At 36.9% G+C, this 20,225-nt stretch overlaps 2 protein-coding genes across 2 annotated transcripts; one reads left to right on the top strand and one right to left on the bottom strand.

Moving 5' to 3' along the window:
• Positions 1–3,087: 3,087 nt before the first annotated feature.
• ubxn1 (UBX domain protein 1) lies at positions 3,088–10,643 on the top strand. The gene is made up of 10 exons (XM_079249860.1): positions 3,088–3,116; positions 3,611–3,675; positions 5,129–5,182; positions 5,776–5,903; positions 6,797–6,887; positions 7,053–7,244; positions 7,770–7,821; positions 7,933–8,055; positions 9,612–9,795; positions 10,071–10,643. The coding sequence occupies exons 2-10, from the start codon at positions 3,617–3,619 to the stop codon at positions 10,109–10,111; spliced, it is 924 nt and encodes a 307-aa protein (XP_079105986.1). The 5' UTR covers positions 3,088–3,116; positions 3,611–3,616; the 3' UTR covers positions 10,112–10,643.
• A 300-nt stretch (positions 10,644–10,943) lies between these two features.
• On the bottom strand, positions 10,944–19,507 carry LOC306763489 (pre-mRNA-processing factor 39; the record flags this gene model as incomplete). The annotated part of the gene is made up of 15 exons (XM_079250309.1): positions 10,944–11,579; positions 11,693–11,864; positions 13,058–13,132; positions 13,217–13,401; positions 14,155–14,426; positions 14,594–14,720; positions 14,803–14,957; positions 15,043–15,160; positions 15,529–15,633; positions 15,873–16,053; positions 16,241–16,408; positions 16,675–16,793; positions 16,905–17,030; positions 17,169–17,401; positions 19,450–19,507. The coding sequence occupies 15 exons, from the start codon at positions 19,505–19,507 to the stop codon at positions 11,508–11,510; spliced, it is 2,166 nt and encodes a 721-aa protein (XP_079106435.1). The 3' UTR covers positions 10,944–11,507.
• Between the last annotated feature and the right edge of the window lie 718 nt (positions 19,508–20,225).

Below are 20,225 nucleotides of genomic sequence, written 5' to 3'. Positions count from 1 at the left end.
GAATGTGCACTAATACGAATGTGCAATACATTGTACAACATTTCATAGCTTTTATACATGTTTTAGGAATGCCAAGTGCTTACATTATTTGTAACAAGTGCGCTGTGTTTATTATTTTATTCTATTACAATGAATGGAATGGGATTTTCTTGCAAATCTGTGTGATTACAAAAAAATATATTAATTTAATATAATTCAGTTCAGGTATTGTGTCTTTTTCTCCATCTTATTTTAGTTTTTTTTGTCTCTTCATCCTGTTTTCATTTATTTGTCATAGCTCCTCTGTGGATAAGGCAATTTATGTTTTTATGTAAGATGAAGGACTACCTGATTTCTTGGAAGTCTGTTCTTAGTAAGCGTGCTCAGTAATATCTTACATGGTTACTGGGTGTACAGTTTGTGCTTTTGCTTTTTATTTCAAGAGCCTGTATCAAATTGCATATTTTAAGCAGAGATGACTACATTTCATTCTTGTTTCTGTTTCACTTGCCTGTAACACTGACATTTTCTTAAACTACCTCATGTTTTTTTAAGTGTAATTGCTTTCTAATTAAATATAAAAAATATTGTAATTTATAGTATTTTTACATAAACCCATGTGTGTAGGCATCTTCTGGTGTTTGTAACACAGAAAAAAAAAGGGACACTTCTAGTAACCTCTTACTATAAACTATAAATGTTGTCTTTGTCCACATATAGTTTTGTGTAAACTTGTATAAACATATACATTTATAAGGCAGAATAAAAAGACATATGTCCTTTAATCTTTGAGTTTTATCTTTCCAAATAAAACAATTAAGGAAGCAGACAGAGAACTACATTGGATTCACAAGATCAGATTTATTACATTGAAACAAACAACCTTTAAATTAACAAGAAAGAAGTGTTATTGAGAACAAACTGCAAAGTCCAGACTGTTTGATGATGAGGGGTGTCCCACCACAGATAACAGCAGCTCCACTGGAAGCCAGAGTTTTTCCATATGGAGATGCTGTTACAGCTGGTGAGACCCGCAGGAACAACACAGCTGAGTAAAACCAAGCCAAAACATGAGGTTTTCACCATGAAACTGGCTGTACAGTATTCTGCTTAACATTTACTATTTTATAAGACAAAAGACTTTAAGTCCTTGTGGGCATGCTTAGCTCACAGTTAAAATTTACCTTAACATTTATCCCTGGCTTGTCCTTTGTTTATTACAGGGCATCTAATTTGCAGTCTATACAGTCTTCTGTATTATACAAGGTCTTCAGCAACTGTGCAAGATTTTTATAGTATTACATGAACATCACATTGCCATTGTGATAAAAGTGTTCATTATATGGGATGATGCTGCCCTCTTTTGGTCAGCTATTGCTGAATATTCAAATTCACATGATTTTACTGCATATCTCATTTGATCTTATATTCATCCTTCATGTGATACAAGCCACACCTAGGACACTATTAGTTAACTATGATGCAGCAATACATCTCCTAATCTTTTTTTTCTTTTTTTTTTTTACTGCTTCTAAGATTACATTTTACCCTATGACACCAATAAAAATCTGTCATTTGTTCAGTGAACATTTACAAGTGGTCCAAAGTAAGTAGCATCATAGCAAATAAAACTTAAGTCTCAAGTCCTTTAAAATTAATGTTTTACATTTAGGAAATGATATGGCTTTGTACTCTCGCAGAAAGCAGCAAACAGTATGCATAATTTTCTTCGACACTTTTAATCTTCTTAGCTTCCCACTGTCTCTCAATTTATGCTGGTGAGCTTTGACCCTTCACCCTGTCTTTTTTAAAGTGAATGAAAGAAAAAGAAAAAAAACAGAGCCATAAAGCAATTTAAGAGTAGACTAAAGAGACCTTGAACCCTATTTCCTCCCTCGACTTTGACCTGCTGGCTTTAGTTCTTTCTTTCTACCCAATAATTCCACAATGAATGACGATTAGGACCCTGAGGTAAGCTACCATAAATATGAGCACTGAATTTTAATTGAACATGAGTTTAATAAAAGAACATCAGGAAAGAAATACTGACAGTCCTCAACAAGAAACTATTTACATTTGGTTTTACACAATAGAAACAAATTTTCCATCTTTGACAGTTTGGTTAACTTCAGTACATGAAAACACAGTAACAGCTGCCCAAATAACATAATATACTCAAATTTACTTGCATCACAATTTAATTATTTTTGTTGCCTGGCAACCAATACTTCCTCTACAAAATATGTGGATGTTCATTTAGTTTTTATGTACTGTGTAAAATTTTCCAAAGGGAAATTTATTAGTTGAAGTTTTTAAACTCAACAAACAAAAATGCACATAAATGAAAGTTGCTTAAGTTACCTGTAAGTGCACCGTTAATATATCATTATTACTAAATGAAAAGAGAAAAATAATACACATTATGAAATTATATTCTGTACAGCCAAACTAAATTTGTCTTTTTTTGTGTCTAGTAATCCACAATTTAACTTGTACCAAAGTTATATAGTGTTTCTTTGATTGCTCATCAGAAATGTATGAAGTTACTACTCACCAAGTAAACACTGGAAATATACAAAAGTCAGGAAAGTGGGAAACAGGGGGAAAAAAAAGATAGATAGATAAATGATAAATGTGCAAATCAGCCAGCTGAAGAGCTGCAGAAAGAACATAAAGAAGTCTGGTCCTGAATAATGGTGGACTTGTGAGTAAGGGCTGCTTAAGACTGCGTGGGGGAGAGAAAAATTAATCATTACTTACTGTAAATATGTAACAGACCCGGCTTAGACATAAAAGTCAGCAAATAATATTATGTTGGAACCCTGACGGCCACATGAGAATGAGGCAAATACAAGCCAATAAGAAACTAGTCTTCCTCTCTCTAGCCTCTTTAAGGTCAACTTCCTGTCACACAACAGATAGTCTGCAGTCACATTAAAAAAATAATAAAAGTAAAAGAAAAAAGAAAAGAAAGAAACTTCACACATTTATTATTGTAAAAAAATAATTTCCCACCACTGAAAATTTTACTGGCAACCCCAAGTTCTAACTCATAGTCGATAGAAAATCGCTATTTTTACGTCGTTTTGTTGGACACATCTGGCTTTCCGTACTGATAAAGCGGTGTTGACTGATGTGTGAGTAGCTAACCATCGCTCTTTTCATTACAGATTACAATACAGATATTATCTTTCCTTAAGAATACCAATAATACTAAAGTATGGCAACTGTTGACAAATGAAATTTAATCATACAAATGACGGAGAGCAGTAAAGCTGGCTTTAATCATCGTAGCTTCCCAGCTATCATTTGCAATATGGACGTTAGCTACATCAATGCTAACTTTAGCTCCTAGCACCGCATCAGTTTTTACATTGAGTAATAATCCAACAAGAATAAATTATCTGATACTCAAGGAAGCGTTTGCTCACATATCGCAGTTTAATAATAACAAATTGAATATGTCTGTCCTAGTCAGGTGTGTGAGCTAACGAAGAGTAAAGAGTTTACTATAGCTGGATTTGAAGCTAACCTCAGTGGTGATTTACCTTCTGTTAGCAGAAAATTGCTGCAGTGTAATTGTGTACCAAACTGAGAATTTGTCAATTTGATCACATTTCTGTTGTTTCAGGTCAAAATGGCAGAGCAGACAACTCTAGAGAGCCTACTGGAGATGGGCTTTGACAGAAACAGAGCGTGAGTGACACCAAATCCTAAAGGCATTTAGGTTTTTGTTTGAGACAGGTTGCAAGGAAATGAAAGTGAATCTATTTAATATTAAGGCAAGAGAAGTGTAGCACATTCCATGTACAAGACTATTTAAAGTGCCTTTCATAATACATTCAGAACAGTGCAGCTGGGTGCACAGAAATACTTAGAAAGTACATTAAACATTGTTGAAAGACAGTTTTTTCAGTAATGTTACTAAGAAAGGGGAGATTTGATGTTGGCCAGTGTTGGGTCTGAGGAAAGATGCCTGAAAGCAGATATATCTATAATCCGTAAAATGTCTTTGGCATCCATCCTGAAACATTCTTGAAAAGTCTTTTTGGCAGAACATTGACAGTATGTGGTGGATTTCAAATGGCAACTGAACTTATCCAGGTTTCCAGCCTGATTCGATAAATTAGTTTTCTTCTGAGTGGAGACAGTTATAATATGTCCTGCTCCTCGCCATGAAGCATTGATTTACTGCCTGATATGCTGAATTTTGTCAGAAAAGAAAGAAGCAAACTCGTTTAACTCTCAGTTGGATAGAAGTTCCCAGGTTACAGGACAGTTAGTTAGTCTGTCAAAAGTAATAAAAAGGCACAAGCATTAATGCTGTTCTTCACAGTGATGTAAAAAAAATAAGAAATAGTTATCTTGTATTTCTCAGCTCCAGATTATAATATCTTTGCTTTCCTTTATAGTTCCCATGACAAATCTGCAACTTTGTTTTTTGCTACCTGCATTCAGCTTTTCAATAATCTTGTTTTTCAGCTCTTACCAGTGTTTGGTATTGGTCACTGGTATTTTCAACAATGTACCATTTTTTGATTACTAAAGCTGGGGTACGTTTGTTGACAATAATAGCACTCTCAAGGAAAACACAGCACTGACTGGACAGAGCAACATCCATCACCAAAACCTTAGAAATATTCAGACCCTTAGAACTGACTAGATTCGGACAGTGTCCTCGGTTGTATGTCTTTTCTGTCATCTGTTGAGTTACTTTTTAAGAAAAATAAAGAAAGAAAGTCAAGAAAACAGCACAATTTTTACTCCTTCTGTTCTGTTTATTATCAGTATGAATGTTGAAATAATCAAAAATAGCCACACAGTTGAAGTCAACACAGAGGATTGGCAGTAGTTTAGCAAAGTCATCAAAAAGTGGCACAGAATGGAGGTGTTAAGAAACAGCACACAAGAAGGGGCGTTCATCTGGAGAGCCACATATAAAATGAAGCAAAGTTGTTACATGGCATCTGTCTGTGGAAGGAGTTAAACAAAACAACTGCTCCACTTTTCCTATGAAGTCCAGCTTCACTCAGAGCTGAAGTTTGGAGGGGTTGCTTCGATAAGAACAAGTTAATCATTTCAAGTCTGTGTTTTGTAATAAAGTCATCAATTAGACTTAACTTGTGTGCATCTTGTGTCACCTTTTCAGGGAGAAGGCTGTGATCAACACAGGGAACCAGGGAATAGAGCAAGCAATGGACTGGTGAGTTTGGCATACCACAATAGCAGTATAGTTTTTGTCATCTTTCACCTCTTGGGCCCGTGTGTTCCTTTAACAAATCAGCTGATATGTCTCATTTTCTGATTCCAGTAAACAGAGAAATAACCCTTTGTTATTACAAATTGGAGTTTGACTCAGCTTCACTGATTTAATTTATTGTCTTTTAGTGATTTCATTACAGGACTAACTTAATACCCATTATTTTCATCAGTACTACCTTCCAAGTTTCCAAGCAACTTAAGTTAATACTAAGTAAAAAAAAAAAGAAAAAAAAAAAGATAAATAAATAATAAACGCTTATTAAAGAAAGTTGTTTAAAAGTCCTTGTGCACAGTTTACAAACCTGTAGGTCACAATACATCAGCTCAAAATGTAATCCGTACAGATAAGTAACATAGTGGTCAAGATCTCAGAGTACAATCAACACTGGCAACCCACAAGGAAACTAAAATTACAAACAGCTGATGCCACTCTTGTCTCAGGGATACTTTCTGCAGCAAAAAGTGGACTCAAACTGAATTATATCAGGCAATGAAAAGCTTCCCTTGGTTATGTCTGTCATGTGCTTTCTTCAGGTTAATGGAACATGAGAATGACCCAGACATTGATGAGCCCTATGTGCCTCCTGTGGGGAATGTTGTGGGGGGAGCAGCGGACAGCCAGGCCAGTTCAGACCAGCCAACAATAACAAGCACTGTGGAAGGTCAGGAACTGTTGTCCTTTTTGGAGATAGTGTCACAATATTGTGATGGAAACTGGAAATACAAGTTTGTGCAAGGCAACAAACTGACTTTTTACATAAACATCATTTGTGGTTCTACATCATCTGCTTCAATAAACTGCAGTACTTAAAAATGTTCCCATCCTGGCTGCATTACTGATATTTTTTTTTTTCTGTTTTGTTTGATGGTTTTGTAACATAGTCTTGAATGACTTAAAAGTCAGACAGCAGTCACATAAGTGAATGTCCAGATATTAATATTGCCTTTCATAAGGAAACAATAATGTTCGGCTCATCCTTTACAATGTGGGTGGATGTCCTGAATTTGATTTTTTGATTTCTGCCTGTAAAATGCTGCTGGTGAACTGCCTGCAGTTCAGCACTGCATCTGTTTACATATAGCTTATTTGTCTTAATGTTATTTCACTCTATAAATGTTTCATATATATTTCCAGAGAAGAATCATTAACTTTTATTTTACATTTATAGTAGGAAGGAAACCACATTTCTTGACTATTTATACTGAACATAATATCATCCATGTTTGTTTCTCTGTTTGTTTTCCACTCTGTATTATTTCTTTTCAAACATTGTCTTAACTTCCACTAAGAAGGTTCAAGTGATCTTTTAACTTAGTTTGTTTGCCTGCTAATGTGCTGTGGAACAGAAAATTTTCCAATTTATAGAGAAAATTCACCGTGTTTGGGCTTAAGTTTTTATGTGTGGTGTTGCTGTGTAGGTTTGATGAGTAACTTTTTCCAGATTGTTTTTCTGCATCAGTTTATGTTTGACATTAAGATTTTTCACACCATGTGTTTGTGTCTTGTCCTACCATTTCTTTTTCATTTTCTAACATGAACATGCTTTGGCTTCAGGAGAAATGGATGAAGATATGAGCAACTTTATCGCTGAGCAAGCTTTGAAGCATCCTATGACTGAGGAGGAGAGACGTGAACAAGTCAAAAGGTGGGATGGTTACACAGTAGTTTAAGCTGGTAATATGTCTTTCTCTAAACAAAATATTAATGTTGTGTTAAAAAGGTTGTTGGAAAATACTGACCAATGGTAATACTGGATAAGCCAAAATGGAAAAGCAGGTAAGGAATTAATGTCTATTTTCTTGTTTATCAGACTAGAAGAACTAATGCGCGTGAAGCAAGCGGAGAGAAGAGAGCGTGAGCGAGCAGAAGAGGTGGAGAGGGAGAAACAGCGGAGGAAACAGGGCCAAGAACTGCAGCAGATGCGGCAAAAGCTGCAAGATGATGAGATGAAAAAACTTGCTGATGCGCGCAGGCGAGAGAAGATGGAGGACAAACTGGCAAGGTGAGCGATGAAATGTAGATTCTGGTTATATTACTGACTGTGTAATTAAACACTGGCTGCAACTGAAGATTAAACTGTCTGTTTCACTCACCTTCTTCAAATCCCATCTTAAAATACACTTTTTTCCCTTTAGTTATGGGACTGAAATTATCCCACTGTCTCATTGTTTGTCTTTATTGCTGGTTTTACAGGTTTTACATCATTTGGATTTTACTTCTTTGTATTTTATCTTATTTTGTACGGTGATATTGAGTGTCCTGAAAGGTGCCTGTAGATATCTGTGTACCTTCTCACATACAGAATAATAATATAACATGATTATTATTATTAGTTGGGACAGTTAAGGGCCTTGCTCAGGGGCTCACATTGTTTTAAATTCAAATGTCTATTAACAAATTGATACATTTCTTTATATTTCTGAAAAACTGCCTGTTGCTGTTAACATTTGATTTATTGACAAAGATTGCAGTTGGACTAAAAGCTGTTTTTCTACTGTTTATTTGCTGATTTTTACATTCCTCCCAGACAAAGGGTTAAAGAGAAGATTGCCCGAGACCGAGAGGAGAGAGCACAGAAGGTACCGTGGCAACTGATCATGTTCATTTTCCTCTCATTACTTTTATATATATTTTTTGGGGGGTGGGGTACTCTGTTATAAACTCTGATTATGTTGTTTTTATCTGTGAAGTTTGGAGGTGGAGCACCCACAAGCACAGCTGCCTCATCCCAGCCTTCCCCAACAAGTCCTTCATCTCCCACCAGTCAGGGCCCCCCACCTACTAAAAAGGAGTATGATGAGTCCAGAATACAGGTAAAGGCTTCCGACTTCTTCTTCTTCTTCTTTCTATCTAAGGCTTAAAGCCTGTTACATACTCCACGAGACGCAAGAACTGAGTTCTTGTTCTTGAGGCTGCAAGAACAAGAAAAAACGTCTTGTTCGGCAGCTCCATACATACTCCACGAGAAGCACGTCTGCAGCGGGGAGGGATCACTGCTGGGGGCGATGTCTTCTTTTATGCGCGATGAACCCGGTTGTTACCTCCGCCGAGGAGATTGTTTTCCCTGGCGTCTTTTTGCTCAAGATAACTCAAAAGGTTACGGATGGATTTTTATAAATATTTCAAGAGTTGTTGCAAATGTAAAAATGAACTGATTAAATTTTGGTAGTGATCCGGATCACCGTTTGGATCCAGGATTTTTTTAAAAAGGATTCTTTAACATTGTGCTTGGCGGAGGTTTCCGCTCTGTTTTTCTAGTTTCATATTTAATGAGGAACTTCGTCCGCGGCAGGGCGGGTTGTGCACGCAGCTGGGTCCGAGTGTTTTAATGCCACATGTAAAAATGTTCGTACTTTCTCACCACCTCGATCAGCTGTTTTATCAAAACAATCCGTTTTGCCGGCAACAGTAAAAACGCGGAAGCAGCAACTCCGCTTCATGCTTTCTCCGTGTTAACGACGCCCACCTCCAATGTTTGACCAATCACACGATACTTCTCGCAGCCCCGCAAGAAAAAAGTTCTGCCAGCCCGGTGTGTCAAGAACTGTCCTCAAACACGTCCGCGAGAACAAAATGACGTCATTTTCTTCTTGGAGCTTTGAGAACAAGAAAAAAAGTTCTCGTTTCTCGTGGAGTATGTAACAGGCTTTACGTTATTATGAGAGGAGTTCTTCTGTTGGGACTGAAGGCAGAATATTCAGTACATTGTGCTGTAGTGCAGGGATCCCCAATCCTGGTCCTTCAGGACTGGTGTCCTGCAGGTTTTCCAACTGTCCCTGCTGCACCACTCCTGATTTTAATCAATATGTATTTAGCGGACATGTGCAGAGCTTGCCTGAGCATGAATCAGGTGTGTTCCAGCAGGAATACTTGGAAAACTTGCAGGTCACCGGTCCTTGAGGACCTGGGTTAGGATCCCTGCTGTCATGCACGGCATCAATCTAGTCACCTTTTAAAATTTGGCTCCAATAGATTTGAGTTTTGTCTTTATGACTGAATCTTTGTTGAAATAGCCTCCTAATTTCAGATTTTGAATTTCAGACCCAAAAGCCTGTTGGCCATGTATAATCTGTTTTTATTAAGCCAACCTTACTGCAATGATCTTCAAGCAGAGAGAATTATTTCTGTCTTTAATCAAAGTAAGGTTTTTTATTTTATTTTGTGAATTCCAAAAGATGGCCAATTCACATGGATTAATAAACAACTCCTGCAATTATCTTTAATAACGACCTTGAGGAATAATGCATAAAAAGAAATCTAGTTAATCTCTTAATTTAGGTGATTTCAGAGAATTCTAGAAACTTAGTTATGATTAAAACTGTTCATATAAATTCTGCAACTTTCTCCCATTTTCCTCATTACTTCACAGGTCCGTCTGCTGGACGGCTCCACCATCACAACAGTCTTCAAGGCCCAGGAGCCGCTGGCGGCAGTGCGTGTATACGTGCAAATGAACGGGAATACACCTGAAGGTCAGGATTTCACTCTGCTGTCACCCTACCCCCGTCATGTCTACACTGAACTGGACATGGAGAAGCCCCTGAAAGAGCTGGGTGAGCTGTGAATTTGAATCAAGAGCATGTGCTGCTGTGGACCCACAATCCAAAATGGGTACAGATTCAAAACAGTGTCTAGACTCATCACAGTAAATGGGATCTGAAATAAATGATTAAATTTGCACACAATATTTAATATACTTGGTCATCTATATCTATTTTAGTGGATAAATCATCCTGATAATATACTGTTTAAACTTGGAGCACAAAATAATGTGAAGTGTTTCAGTCAGACTGCATCTTACCTTCTTCCAACTTTCCTCTCTGATCAGGTTTGGTGCCTTCAGCTGTGCTGGTTGTTACCAAAAAGTAAGAACAGGACGATCTGCTCTGTGAGCCTACCTCACCACTTCCACTACATCCACACCGGAGACACCTGAAACAGACTGGTCCAGGAACAGAACTGCCATCTGTTAGCATCACCCAGCTCAACTAAAACAGAGATGTATTGTGAGGCTGCATTCAGAGATGTCAGAGTTCTTCAAATGTAGATATTAAGAAAAATTGGATTTAAGATTCCCTGAATGGCAGCTTCCTACTGGTCCTGTTGGTTGGTGCACACATTGAACTGGTCAGTGATCAGAACACATCAGCTGGCTTCTCACTGGTACTTGAAGGAACACCACTCATATCTTCAACAACACATTTGTAAGAATATACACAGAAAACCAGTTTTAACTTAATCCTTACAGCGTTACACAAGACCTACTTAAGAGGTTCTGAAAGGGCCTTAAATTTGATTCTCATGATTTTCCTGATTTTTGTTTTTTTTAAAATGTTTAGATATATTGACAATTGTGTCTACAGTCACCAAAAACCCACTTACAATAAAAGCCGACTTGAGGACTGAATTCCTGAAAGTCTATTTCATTTCTGAAATCCTTTTATAATACAAAAAGAACCAACCAGTAACTAACAAACTAGTCCTACTAGTGATGTTGCGTCCAACTAAAGCTTTGTACTTCTGAAAGTCTCCATCCATTAAACTGATTTAGCTGGCTGTATGTTTGCTTGGATGAATGTAGTGTCAATTAAAAGCCATTCTCTTATTGGGATTATACAATTTAAACTATGTACTATGTAATTTAAACTAAAGGCCTTTAAATATAAATATTGTTATGAAAACGAAGTATTTAAGTTGACACAGTTAAATGTTAATTTTGAAGAGGAATCCTTCAATCCCTCTAACTTTTACAATGAATTCTGGAAATGAATAAGAAATTTGTGTGATGGTGATTTCAAATGGAAGCACAAGTAAACAAAAAACAAAGCTTTGCTTTGACACACTATAAAACACCTTTATGTACATGAGGAAACACACACACACACACACACACACACAAACTAATCAGTTGGAATGGTACAAAATGTCAGTCATACAAGGCATATGTTTGATAAAGTGGATGACTTTAAAACACTAACAAAGGGGCCCACAAATACAAAAATAGTTCTGATTAAAATGCAGTGACACTTTTCTGAAATGGATTTTGTTTTTGATCTTTCCACCTGTCCTTTAGAATCCAGATTAAAAATATGACATGGTAAATTAGGCCCACCCGTCATTTTCACAAATCCAGTACAGTGAGGCGATCCAGGGAAAGGACGGAGAGCACCGAGGAGTGCTGGGATATCCTTTAGCAGGTGAACCTGCGTGACTCAGCAGTAAAAAAGTTTATTGTTCAGCAAGGTCCACCTGCAGTTGCTCTCATTTAGCTGGGTGGGTAATAGCCCTGGTTGTAGTTCCAGGTGTTCTGGTAGCCATAGCTGCCATACTGTGGTTGCTTGAAGAAATAACAAAAAAAATGGTGTCAATTAAAACATTAGCATCTTTTAGTTTCCAAGTCATACACTGTCATCCCAAAAAATATTTTATTTAAATGTAAAAAAAACCAACCTGGTACCAGCTGCTATACGCTCCATATCCAGCCTGTGCGCTCATGTCAGTGCCCACTATAGGAGGAGGTGGTGTGGTGATGGGAACATGAGGTATGGTTGGTGGGACTTGTGCAGCTACAGCAACCGCAGAGTCATCATCACTTTTGCTCAACTTCTCTGCATCTTCATCCCTGCAGGGTTAGATTAAATTCAAGTCAACTAAACTCAATGTGTAATGATTTACATACATAAACCTTTACATACATGGACTTCAAACTCAAATCTATGGAGGAGTAAAATTGCCACAATGTATTAATTAAATACATAGCTAATGAAATAAATGTCATTAATTAAAGCATTAAATATAAAATTAATTAAATGTGTCAACTACTTAAAAGTAACTACTTGAAATTAAATGCATAAATATATAATTAAATATATAACTAAGTCATTAAAATACGATTCATTGCATGTAATAGTGAATTTATGTATATATATATATATATATATATATATATATATATATATATATATATATATATAAAAAACATTATTCCATGGTCCAGCATTGGAGTGCATCATAAATTTATTTTATCTGTCAACCTGAGTCATCAAAGTCAGTGGGCGGGACTAAGGCTAATCTAGCCCGATCCATTGCCTTGGTCTGCAGTGAAGATCTCATCAAGAAACAATGAAGGATGTTAATGAACTTTGCAGATTTGGTTAGAGAGAGAGAGAATGAGCTGGAGGATACAGAGACGGACTTCTGATTTTTGGCAGCTGCAAATTTGATCATTCGATTGTCTTGTTTGAGTACCCAAACCAATGTAGAAGTGAATAGCGCCACCCAGTGTGAAGAAATGTCTTCACGGGCTCTGCTTTGACGGGAATCAATTTGTCTTGACTTAGTGTGCTGCGAAAACCATTCAGGCGAGAGAATCCACACACCCAAACATATTATATTATATACATATTTACACATGCAATGATGGTGATATATTTATATATTTAAGCATTTAATTCCAATTTTAATCAATTCATGAAATATTCTCATTTGAATTAATGACACATTCAATTCATTTTATATTTAATGATTTAATAATTTAATGACGTTTAATTAATATATAATAAATATATTGTGGCACTTTTACTCTGCCATACAAATCAATCAGACAAATAAAAGCTTTTTAATTTATTAATTTGTTCTAGTAATTAAACATTCTACACAGCAGTAAATCACAATTTTTTTTCTTCTTTCCTCCATGTTAATCTATTATTTATGTGCAAAAAATGCATTTAAAATAGTCTTTAATATTTCCAAAAGGGTTGACTATCACACTAACTTCTAATGACTTTTAGTTTTTATCATTCCTTTCCATCTCACCCGTTTTCTGCTCCTCTCTTTGACCCTCCCAACTCATTCAGCAGCTTCTGATGCACATCATAGACAGACAGCACACTGCAGAGAGCAGAAACACAGATTCATATTCACATGAAAATTTTGGTTTGTATAACCAACTTGATGTAAAATATCTTAACTGACCTTTTGATAGAATTGCTGTATTCCTCTGCAAACTGGAGGCCTCTTTGTGAGAGGAGGATCTTTGTGTGTGAGGTGAGAGACGCTGCCAGGGCTCGCGTCACACACTCCTGCACTGCCTCAGCTGATGCCCAGGGATCTCCTGACATTTCTAACTCCAAAAGGTTTAAGTGCAGTTTGTCATTATCCTGATGAAGGGCACACAAAGAGGAAGACATGGGCAATTATTAAGGCTGTGACGATATGCTTTTGTCCCAATTCGATAACGATTTTTTGGATGCTGATTCAATTTTAGTTACAATTCTCATGATTCTTCAATATTGCTGATTTCTGCAGCCTAAAAACAAAAAATATCTACAAAACTTTTTTTTTGCAAGTCCTTTTTCTTGATTTCAATTAGGAAAAAAAACAACACAGTAGGCAGACCATCATTCTGCTACTATAATGCCCAAGAAGACAAGTAAAAAGATCAATAAAAACAATAAAAATGAAAAAACAATTATCGATCATTTCTAATTATTTGGAAAGAAAAAAGATTTTTTAAACAAAAAAATTGATTTTAAAATTGCAAAGCAAAAAAATCAAGATATTTGATTTTTTTTTTTTTATTTGATTTCCCACCCCTATCAATTATAATCTTAATTTTTTATGACCCTCAAGGACTCGGCCATTAAAAGTTGGACAGAAACTCAAACATGCTGAAACTAGCTGGTCTCTGATCCTGCTTGCAGCTTCACTCCTGAAGTATGTTTAGCATTCTGCATTTGTTTTATAAAAACTTTTAAGATTTTAATGGGTTTATAGTGTAAAGTATGCAGAAGTAGAAGGCCTGCAAATACTGTATGGAAGAGGCCGAAAGGAAGCGGTCGTGGATTGGTAGAAATAATAATGCTACAGGAACCATGAATTTAGAATAACTTTTTTTTTAAAAATCATCTCACCGGACTAATTTCCAGTGCTTCTTGTAAAACTCTGCGGGCTTCGCTGAGATTTCTGCCCACTTTTTGCAAGAGACGAGCCAGCTTGATGGAGTAGAAAGCGTGTAATGTAGGCTTCTCTTTAGATTCATCCACTGCCTCTCTTAGCAACACCACCGATGTTTCCAGCTGGCCTGCTCGTCTCTCCAATGCAACCCGGCGAAGACGGACAATCGCCAAACCTGGCATGCTTTTCTCCAAGGCTATTAGTATTCTGCGGCCCTCATTTAAGTCACCTGGTAGAGGAGGAGATTATTAGTTTCTCATGAGTGTGATGACTCAAAAATAAAGGAAGTAAATTTAACGAAGTATTTAATATATCAGTTCATTTAAAAAATGTATATTTCTTTTATATACATGTATATATAAAAATAAAGATGAGTGTGTGAGTGTTTTGTTTTACCGTGTCTTTCCTCAAAGGTCGCCCACTGCATGTGGATATTGGGTTTATTAGTCAGATGGACATCACAGGCTCGTTTGTAAACAGCACGAGCTTCGTCCACACTCTGCGGCTCCAGGTACTGAATGTACTGAACACACACCAGTAAACATCTAATGTTAATACATGCACAAAAGGCTCAAACTTGTACCAAATTGCAGATATGTTCTTACTCTGGTCCAAAACTCCTCATACAGTGCACAGGCGATCAGGCAGCGCTCAAACAGGATGCGAACTCTGTAGTCACTGTGGGTAACCACAGCCTCCTCTGATGCTGGCTGAGGCTGAGGCGTGACCTCTGACTCTTCTGTGGCTTCCTGCTTTGGATCTAATAGAAGATAAGTGTTAAAACTATAGATGCTTTCAGACAAATGAATGAATGGCAACTGAGTATCTTCATCATGTGTGCTAACCTTGTGTAGGATCTTTGGTGTCCCTGTTGAGTTCAGCAATCTCCCAGTCCAGGTAAGAGTGCCAGGCCCGTAGCTGCAGGCGGTCCAGTGGCTTGACGTGGAAATACGGTCGCTTGATCTGAAAACAAAAACAACACGGAAGTCAGGCGTTTTACAATTTGACTACAATCTTTCGGCAGGACCAAAACCTAAAATATACAAACATGAGACTTTACAGGATCTTTGAAAAATATTAAATTATCAAATATAGAAGAAATTAAAATAATTAAATGACACTATTTTAATACTCATTTTAAAAACCACAATGAGAAAGTGTTTGCTCAAGATTTGATAACGGGCATGCTAAAGTACAGCTTTATTTAAGAACAAAATTCAGGGCCATATTTAATAAACAATTTCTAACCTACTTCACTACCAGCTACTGAACAACCAATGCAACTACAAATTTACTAGATAAACAGGAAATAAGAGAGAAAAATAACTCACGGCGTCTTCAAAGTGCCATCTTTTACGGACTTCTCCTTCATTGTCCTGATACACTTTGTCCCTACAAAGCAGTACTTGTTTCCTTATCTTCTGCATCAGCTCCTCCTAAAACACAGAACCTCTTATTGGGCATGACAGCATTTGTTGACATTGGGTTAACCAATTGTACAATGAAAGATAATTCAGTTAAAACATTAAAACCCAAAAGATGAGCCTGAGAAGTTATCAATTATGCAGAGAATCACTAGTTTGATACCAAACGCCACAATTCCCTTGATGTAAATATATTCTTCTATGTAAGACTTTAATCTTTGTGTTAACTCAGGAAGATGCATGCTGCTCACTGAGTCTGTGCCTTCAGGTGTGGCAGGCTCTTCCTCTCCTGGTGGCCTCTCCTCTTCCTCTTCGTGGGCTTGCTCTGCACGCTCTGCCTTCTGGCTTTGACGGCAAAATGCCCTGAGCTCCTCATACTCCTCAGAGCAAAGCACCTCTTTTGGCGGATGATTGTTCAAGTGCTCTTTGAACCTGATGGAGGGCAGGACGGAAAATGTAGCAACATTTCAAATTAAAAACTAACAAGACAAATTGAGAAAAACACAATGATTTACTGAAACAAAGACTTTATATCAGGAAGTTCAAGTCTCACGTGTGACATCTTAAACCATTTGTTGTTCTACATGTAGTGGAGCATCAGTTTTAGTGATGATCTTACTTGTCATAATGGGTATTATAGAGCTGTGTGGGCACTCTAAGGACTCTGTCCAGGACAGCTGCAGCATTCTTCATGTTACCCTGCTCTTTCTCCCACTCCACATACAAATCCCAAAGCCGGTCTGAATGGAAGTCTAGACCTGCTGCCAAAACTGCATCCTCAAACACACTAATATTTGAAAAGAACACACAACAAAAACACTTAAAACTTTTGGGGAAAAAAATTTTAAGACAAGTTTACTGATTGACAACAGGGCTTTGCATAAAGGTAGCAGACTGGATTGAATAACTAAATATTTTAAAATATCCTTAAAAAAATCATGTCAAAGATGTATTCCAATTTGGTTAAAAATATTAATTGCAGCTAATAAAATTAGGAAAAGAAAATGTCCACTGTATTTGTAATCTTTGATAAATGCTAAAGCATTAGCTTACCTGCGAATACGCTTCGGTGACTCGGCCAGGTTCATGTCCAGCGTACCCAACAATAGATTGATGTAGTGGATCCACAGATCTACACTAAGAGGAATCACCCGAAGACCCTGAATACACACCTAACATATACACAACTGTAAATGTTTGCTGATCAAAAAAAAAGGGAAAAACACTGGTACACTTGAAATGGGCAGAAAAGGAAAATAATTAGAAAAGTTATTGTGTGTTACCTCTTCTGCTCTGTCATTGTAGCCAGCACGGCGCTCCAGATCAGCAAATTTCTTCCAGTAGCCGTAGCAGAGGGGATAACGAATGAGGAAGGCCTCTAGCGCTCTGCGTGATGCTGTGATGTGACTCTAAACACGTGGGAGAAAAAGACAAAAAAGTTTATTGATCAGAGCATCAGGCATATTTCTGACCTAATGCCACTTCTAAGTGATAAAATGTTCTCACTAAAATCATTGTTTACTTTGATTTCGCCCCCAACAACACACCTCTTGTTCACAGTACTGCAGCAGGTCAGTCCAGCTGGTGAAATCTTGAGGATTGTCATGTGCGGACTTCCAGAGATGCTCAAAGTCTGCGGGAAGTTCCCCCTCCTCATCTCCTATAGCTGAAGGTATCAAGAAGGAGGCAGGGGCGGGGCCTGCAGGAGCCACTGCTTCACTGCCGTTTTCCTCCGACATCTCAGGTGGAGGTGGTGGAGGAACCTCAGGGACATCCATGGCTTTAAAAGAGATCAAACATAAATCACCCTAAGTCAGGTCATTATTGGCTCCTTTTGACACAACAATTCAGCAATCTGTTGCTACAAACTAAATGGTGCTAATATCTAATATTGCTTTTGAAAATTTGAGAAAAATTCACAAAAAGTTATATTAGTTTGCATGCAAATCAAGATAACCTATTTCAACATATTCTTTTCTGTAGTATGTCTGAAAACATGCTGGCATACTCCCAGTACACATAAGTGCTATACTAGGCCGAAAGTATTATTACGAGACTGACAGTATTACTGTTTCCTCGGTCAGAAAGGCTTGATGTATGAGTTGTTTATGGAGAGTTCTGCAAAAGCTGAGGTCAAACTGATGATCTAAGCTGTCCAGTCAGCACAAAATATGCTCTCACCAATGGAAAACACTGAGTGGTGGTGCATGGACATGACTGAACATATGCTGCATAACTGAAGTGTTATAACTTGTTTTATGGTTGTCATCAACAAAATGTTTTTGGACCAATTCTTAATAACGTTCATTCATTTTTCTTCCATTTAACATTGAGGCAACATATTCAGGGAAACACAGACAATTTAGCAACTGGTGGCCTGAACGCTGGTACTTAGGGGTCACTCTAAATCAGCAACAGGATGCTACCGCCACCCAAACTGGTCAAGAAGAAATTCAAGGTTCAGTATTTAGAGAATATGGTGAGAAACAAACACATTGTGATATTATGAACTGAGGATGATGATCCCTAAATTACCTGAAATTGTATGTTGAGAGTGGCTGTATTTTTAAGTTGTAGACTATTTGCTCGCACAGTTGTTCAAAGTTGTGAACCTCTCCCCAATCCTTTTTGTGAAGAAGTTAGTCTTTCAGGGATACTCCTTTTATACTCAATCTTCCCTTAATTCCAATTCACCTGTTCAGCCACTTAATGCTCCAAACAGGTGTTTTTGAGCATTCCTCAACTTTCCCAGTCATCGGTTTCTCCTGTCCAACATTTTTTGGAGCATTTTTCAGACATTCATTTCAACATATATTAAAAATTATTTGCAAATTACTCTATTCCAGTGAATGATTATCTACATAACCGATCGATAATCAAATATGTTTTGAATCTTTTTCAAAGAATACCCTGATGACCTTGTAATGTTTTCAACCATAAACTAAAATAAGAACATTCATTTTATTTACTAAAAATACTTCAGAAGCTTCACAGTATCTTAGACATGTAATCTTTAAAAAAAATTGATTACATTGCTGGGTATCATTTCTGTCAAAAGACAAATTTTAGAGCTGATCACTATTGACTAAACAAATACCGGCTTTACAAAACTCCCACAATTTGACATTTGTAAATACAACCTAAGTAAATCAATCATTCCTTAAATAATACAGCTTTTGTAATGCTATATATATGAAATAAACATCCAACATTACTATTTTTGTACTCACACAGGATAGTGAAACATATTTTATATTTTAACTTGAGATTTATGGTATGTTGCTCTGGGTGGGTTAAACTGTAATTATTGAATGAAACAGTGGATCTAATTTACGGTTCTAATCAATTCCAAATACATTGAGTGTGACTGTCTTAAGAATATATCAATTTAAATATTATTTTAAACCAGCCAGAAGACAGAATGCGAAGGATACAAAATCCATTTATGCGGTGAAAACCCGGTGACTGAAGCGATGAACTAAAAAAAAAAAACAAAACAGATATGTCTACTGCCTATTTATAGGAAGGTTTGTTTCATTAACAAGTCGGTTCACTGTAATGACATTATCTACAGCACTACAACACTAATTTCGAAACAAAACTTTTCCATTTTAATTAAGAGTTTAACTTGAGTATCCCAAACACTGAGCCGTTTAATCTGTGATCATTTATAGAAATGTCTGTTGTTGAAGTTAGCTTAGCCTAGCTCATGTTTGTCTAGGAGTACGTCTGAAAGATATCTTTATGCGGTTTAGGAATTACTATAATGTTTCAGGGCGTCTGTAAAAGAATATGCATCATGAAATACGCATTAATTGAGAAAATTACCTGAGGACTCTTCCAGCTCCCCGTTGCCGCTCATCTCCCCACAGCCCTCGGCCGCCATGATGGAAACGTCTTGATTACGTCACTGCCGCGCGACAACGCCAATGAAACAAAACTGAACTTTCTCTCAAAACTATTCAACGAACAGTTATGGCATATCATTTGCATTGAAATTTGCTTTCCATCTTCGATGTAACATTTAGTTCTAAATGTTAACAATATATTTGCTTTGTATGCACCGCCTTGTTTTTACCCAATAAGGAGATAACTCGGCCCACTTTCCTCTGGCTTCCACATATTGACATGGGAATCAGCAATGTGTAACAACTGTATTTTTGTGCTGCATACCGGGGAAAATAAAAGTAATTGCAAACATCGAAGGGTCTTAAATGATTTAAAATGTATTATTTGGAGCAGTCAAAAGCGAACTGAAATTTAAATAAATTTTAATACACTCAATTAAGGTTGTGATATCAAATCTTTTTAATAAAAAATACAAATTAATTCAATTTTTAGTCAAACACGAGGGCCGTTTGTTTCCTTATCTAGACTACCTTTGATAAATTGCATTGTAATCATTTGAAATATATTTGTTCCCTCAACCCTGAGCTGAATTACTCACACGCATATCTATTAGAAATAAGTGGCATCTCTGAGATGTCTGGCAGCAGGAGCTCCAGCAGGGAAAGCAACTGCTCCAAAATCCTGCACATTGTAAGCAATAAGAAAATACTAAAAAGAGGCACAGTAACTGATTAAACTACACACCAGGGGATTCA

The sequence above is a fragment of the Telmatherina bonti genome (genome assembly GCF_933228915.1).
Source record: "Telmatherina bonti genome assembly, chromosome: 12".
In the NCBI taxonomy this organism is placed as follows: domain Eukaryota; kingdom Metazoa; phylum Chordata; class Actinopteri; order Atheriniformes; family Telmatherinidae; genus Telmatherina; species Telmatherina bonti.
This window is presented reverse-complemented; position numbering and strand designations above follow the sequence as displayed.

What these genes read in the sequence shown, in the direction of transcription:
- ubxn1 (XM_079249860.1), top strand. Translation starts at nt 3,617, where the DNA reads ATGGCAGAGCAGACAACTCTAGAGAGCCTACTGGAGATGGGCTTTGAC. An exon ending in GAGAGGAGAGAGCACAGAAG is followed by an intron (nt 7,822 to 7,932) that starts GTACCGTGGCAA and finishes TTATCTGTGAAG; the next exon opens with TTTGGAGGTGGAGCACCCAC. An exon ending in GAAGCCCCTGAAAGAGCTGG is followed by an intron (nt 9,796 to 10,070) that starts GTGAGCTGTGAA and finishes CTCTCTGATCAG; the next exon opens with GTTTGGTGCCTTCAGCTGTG.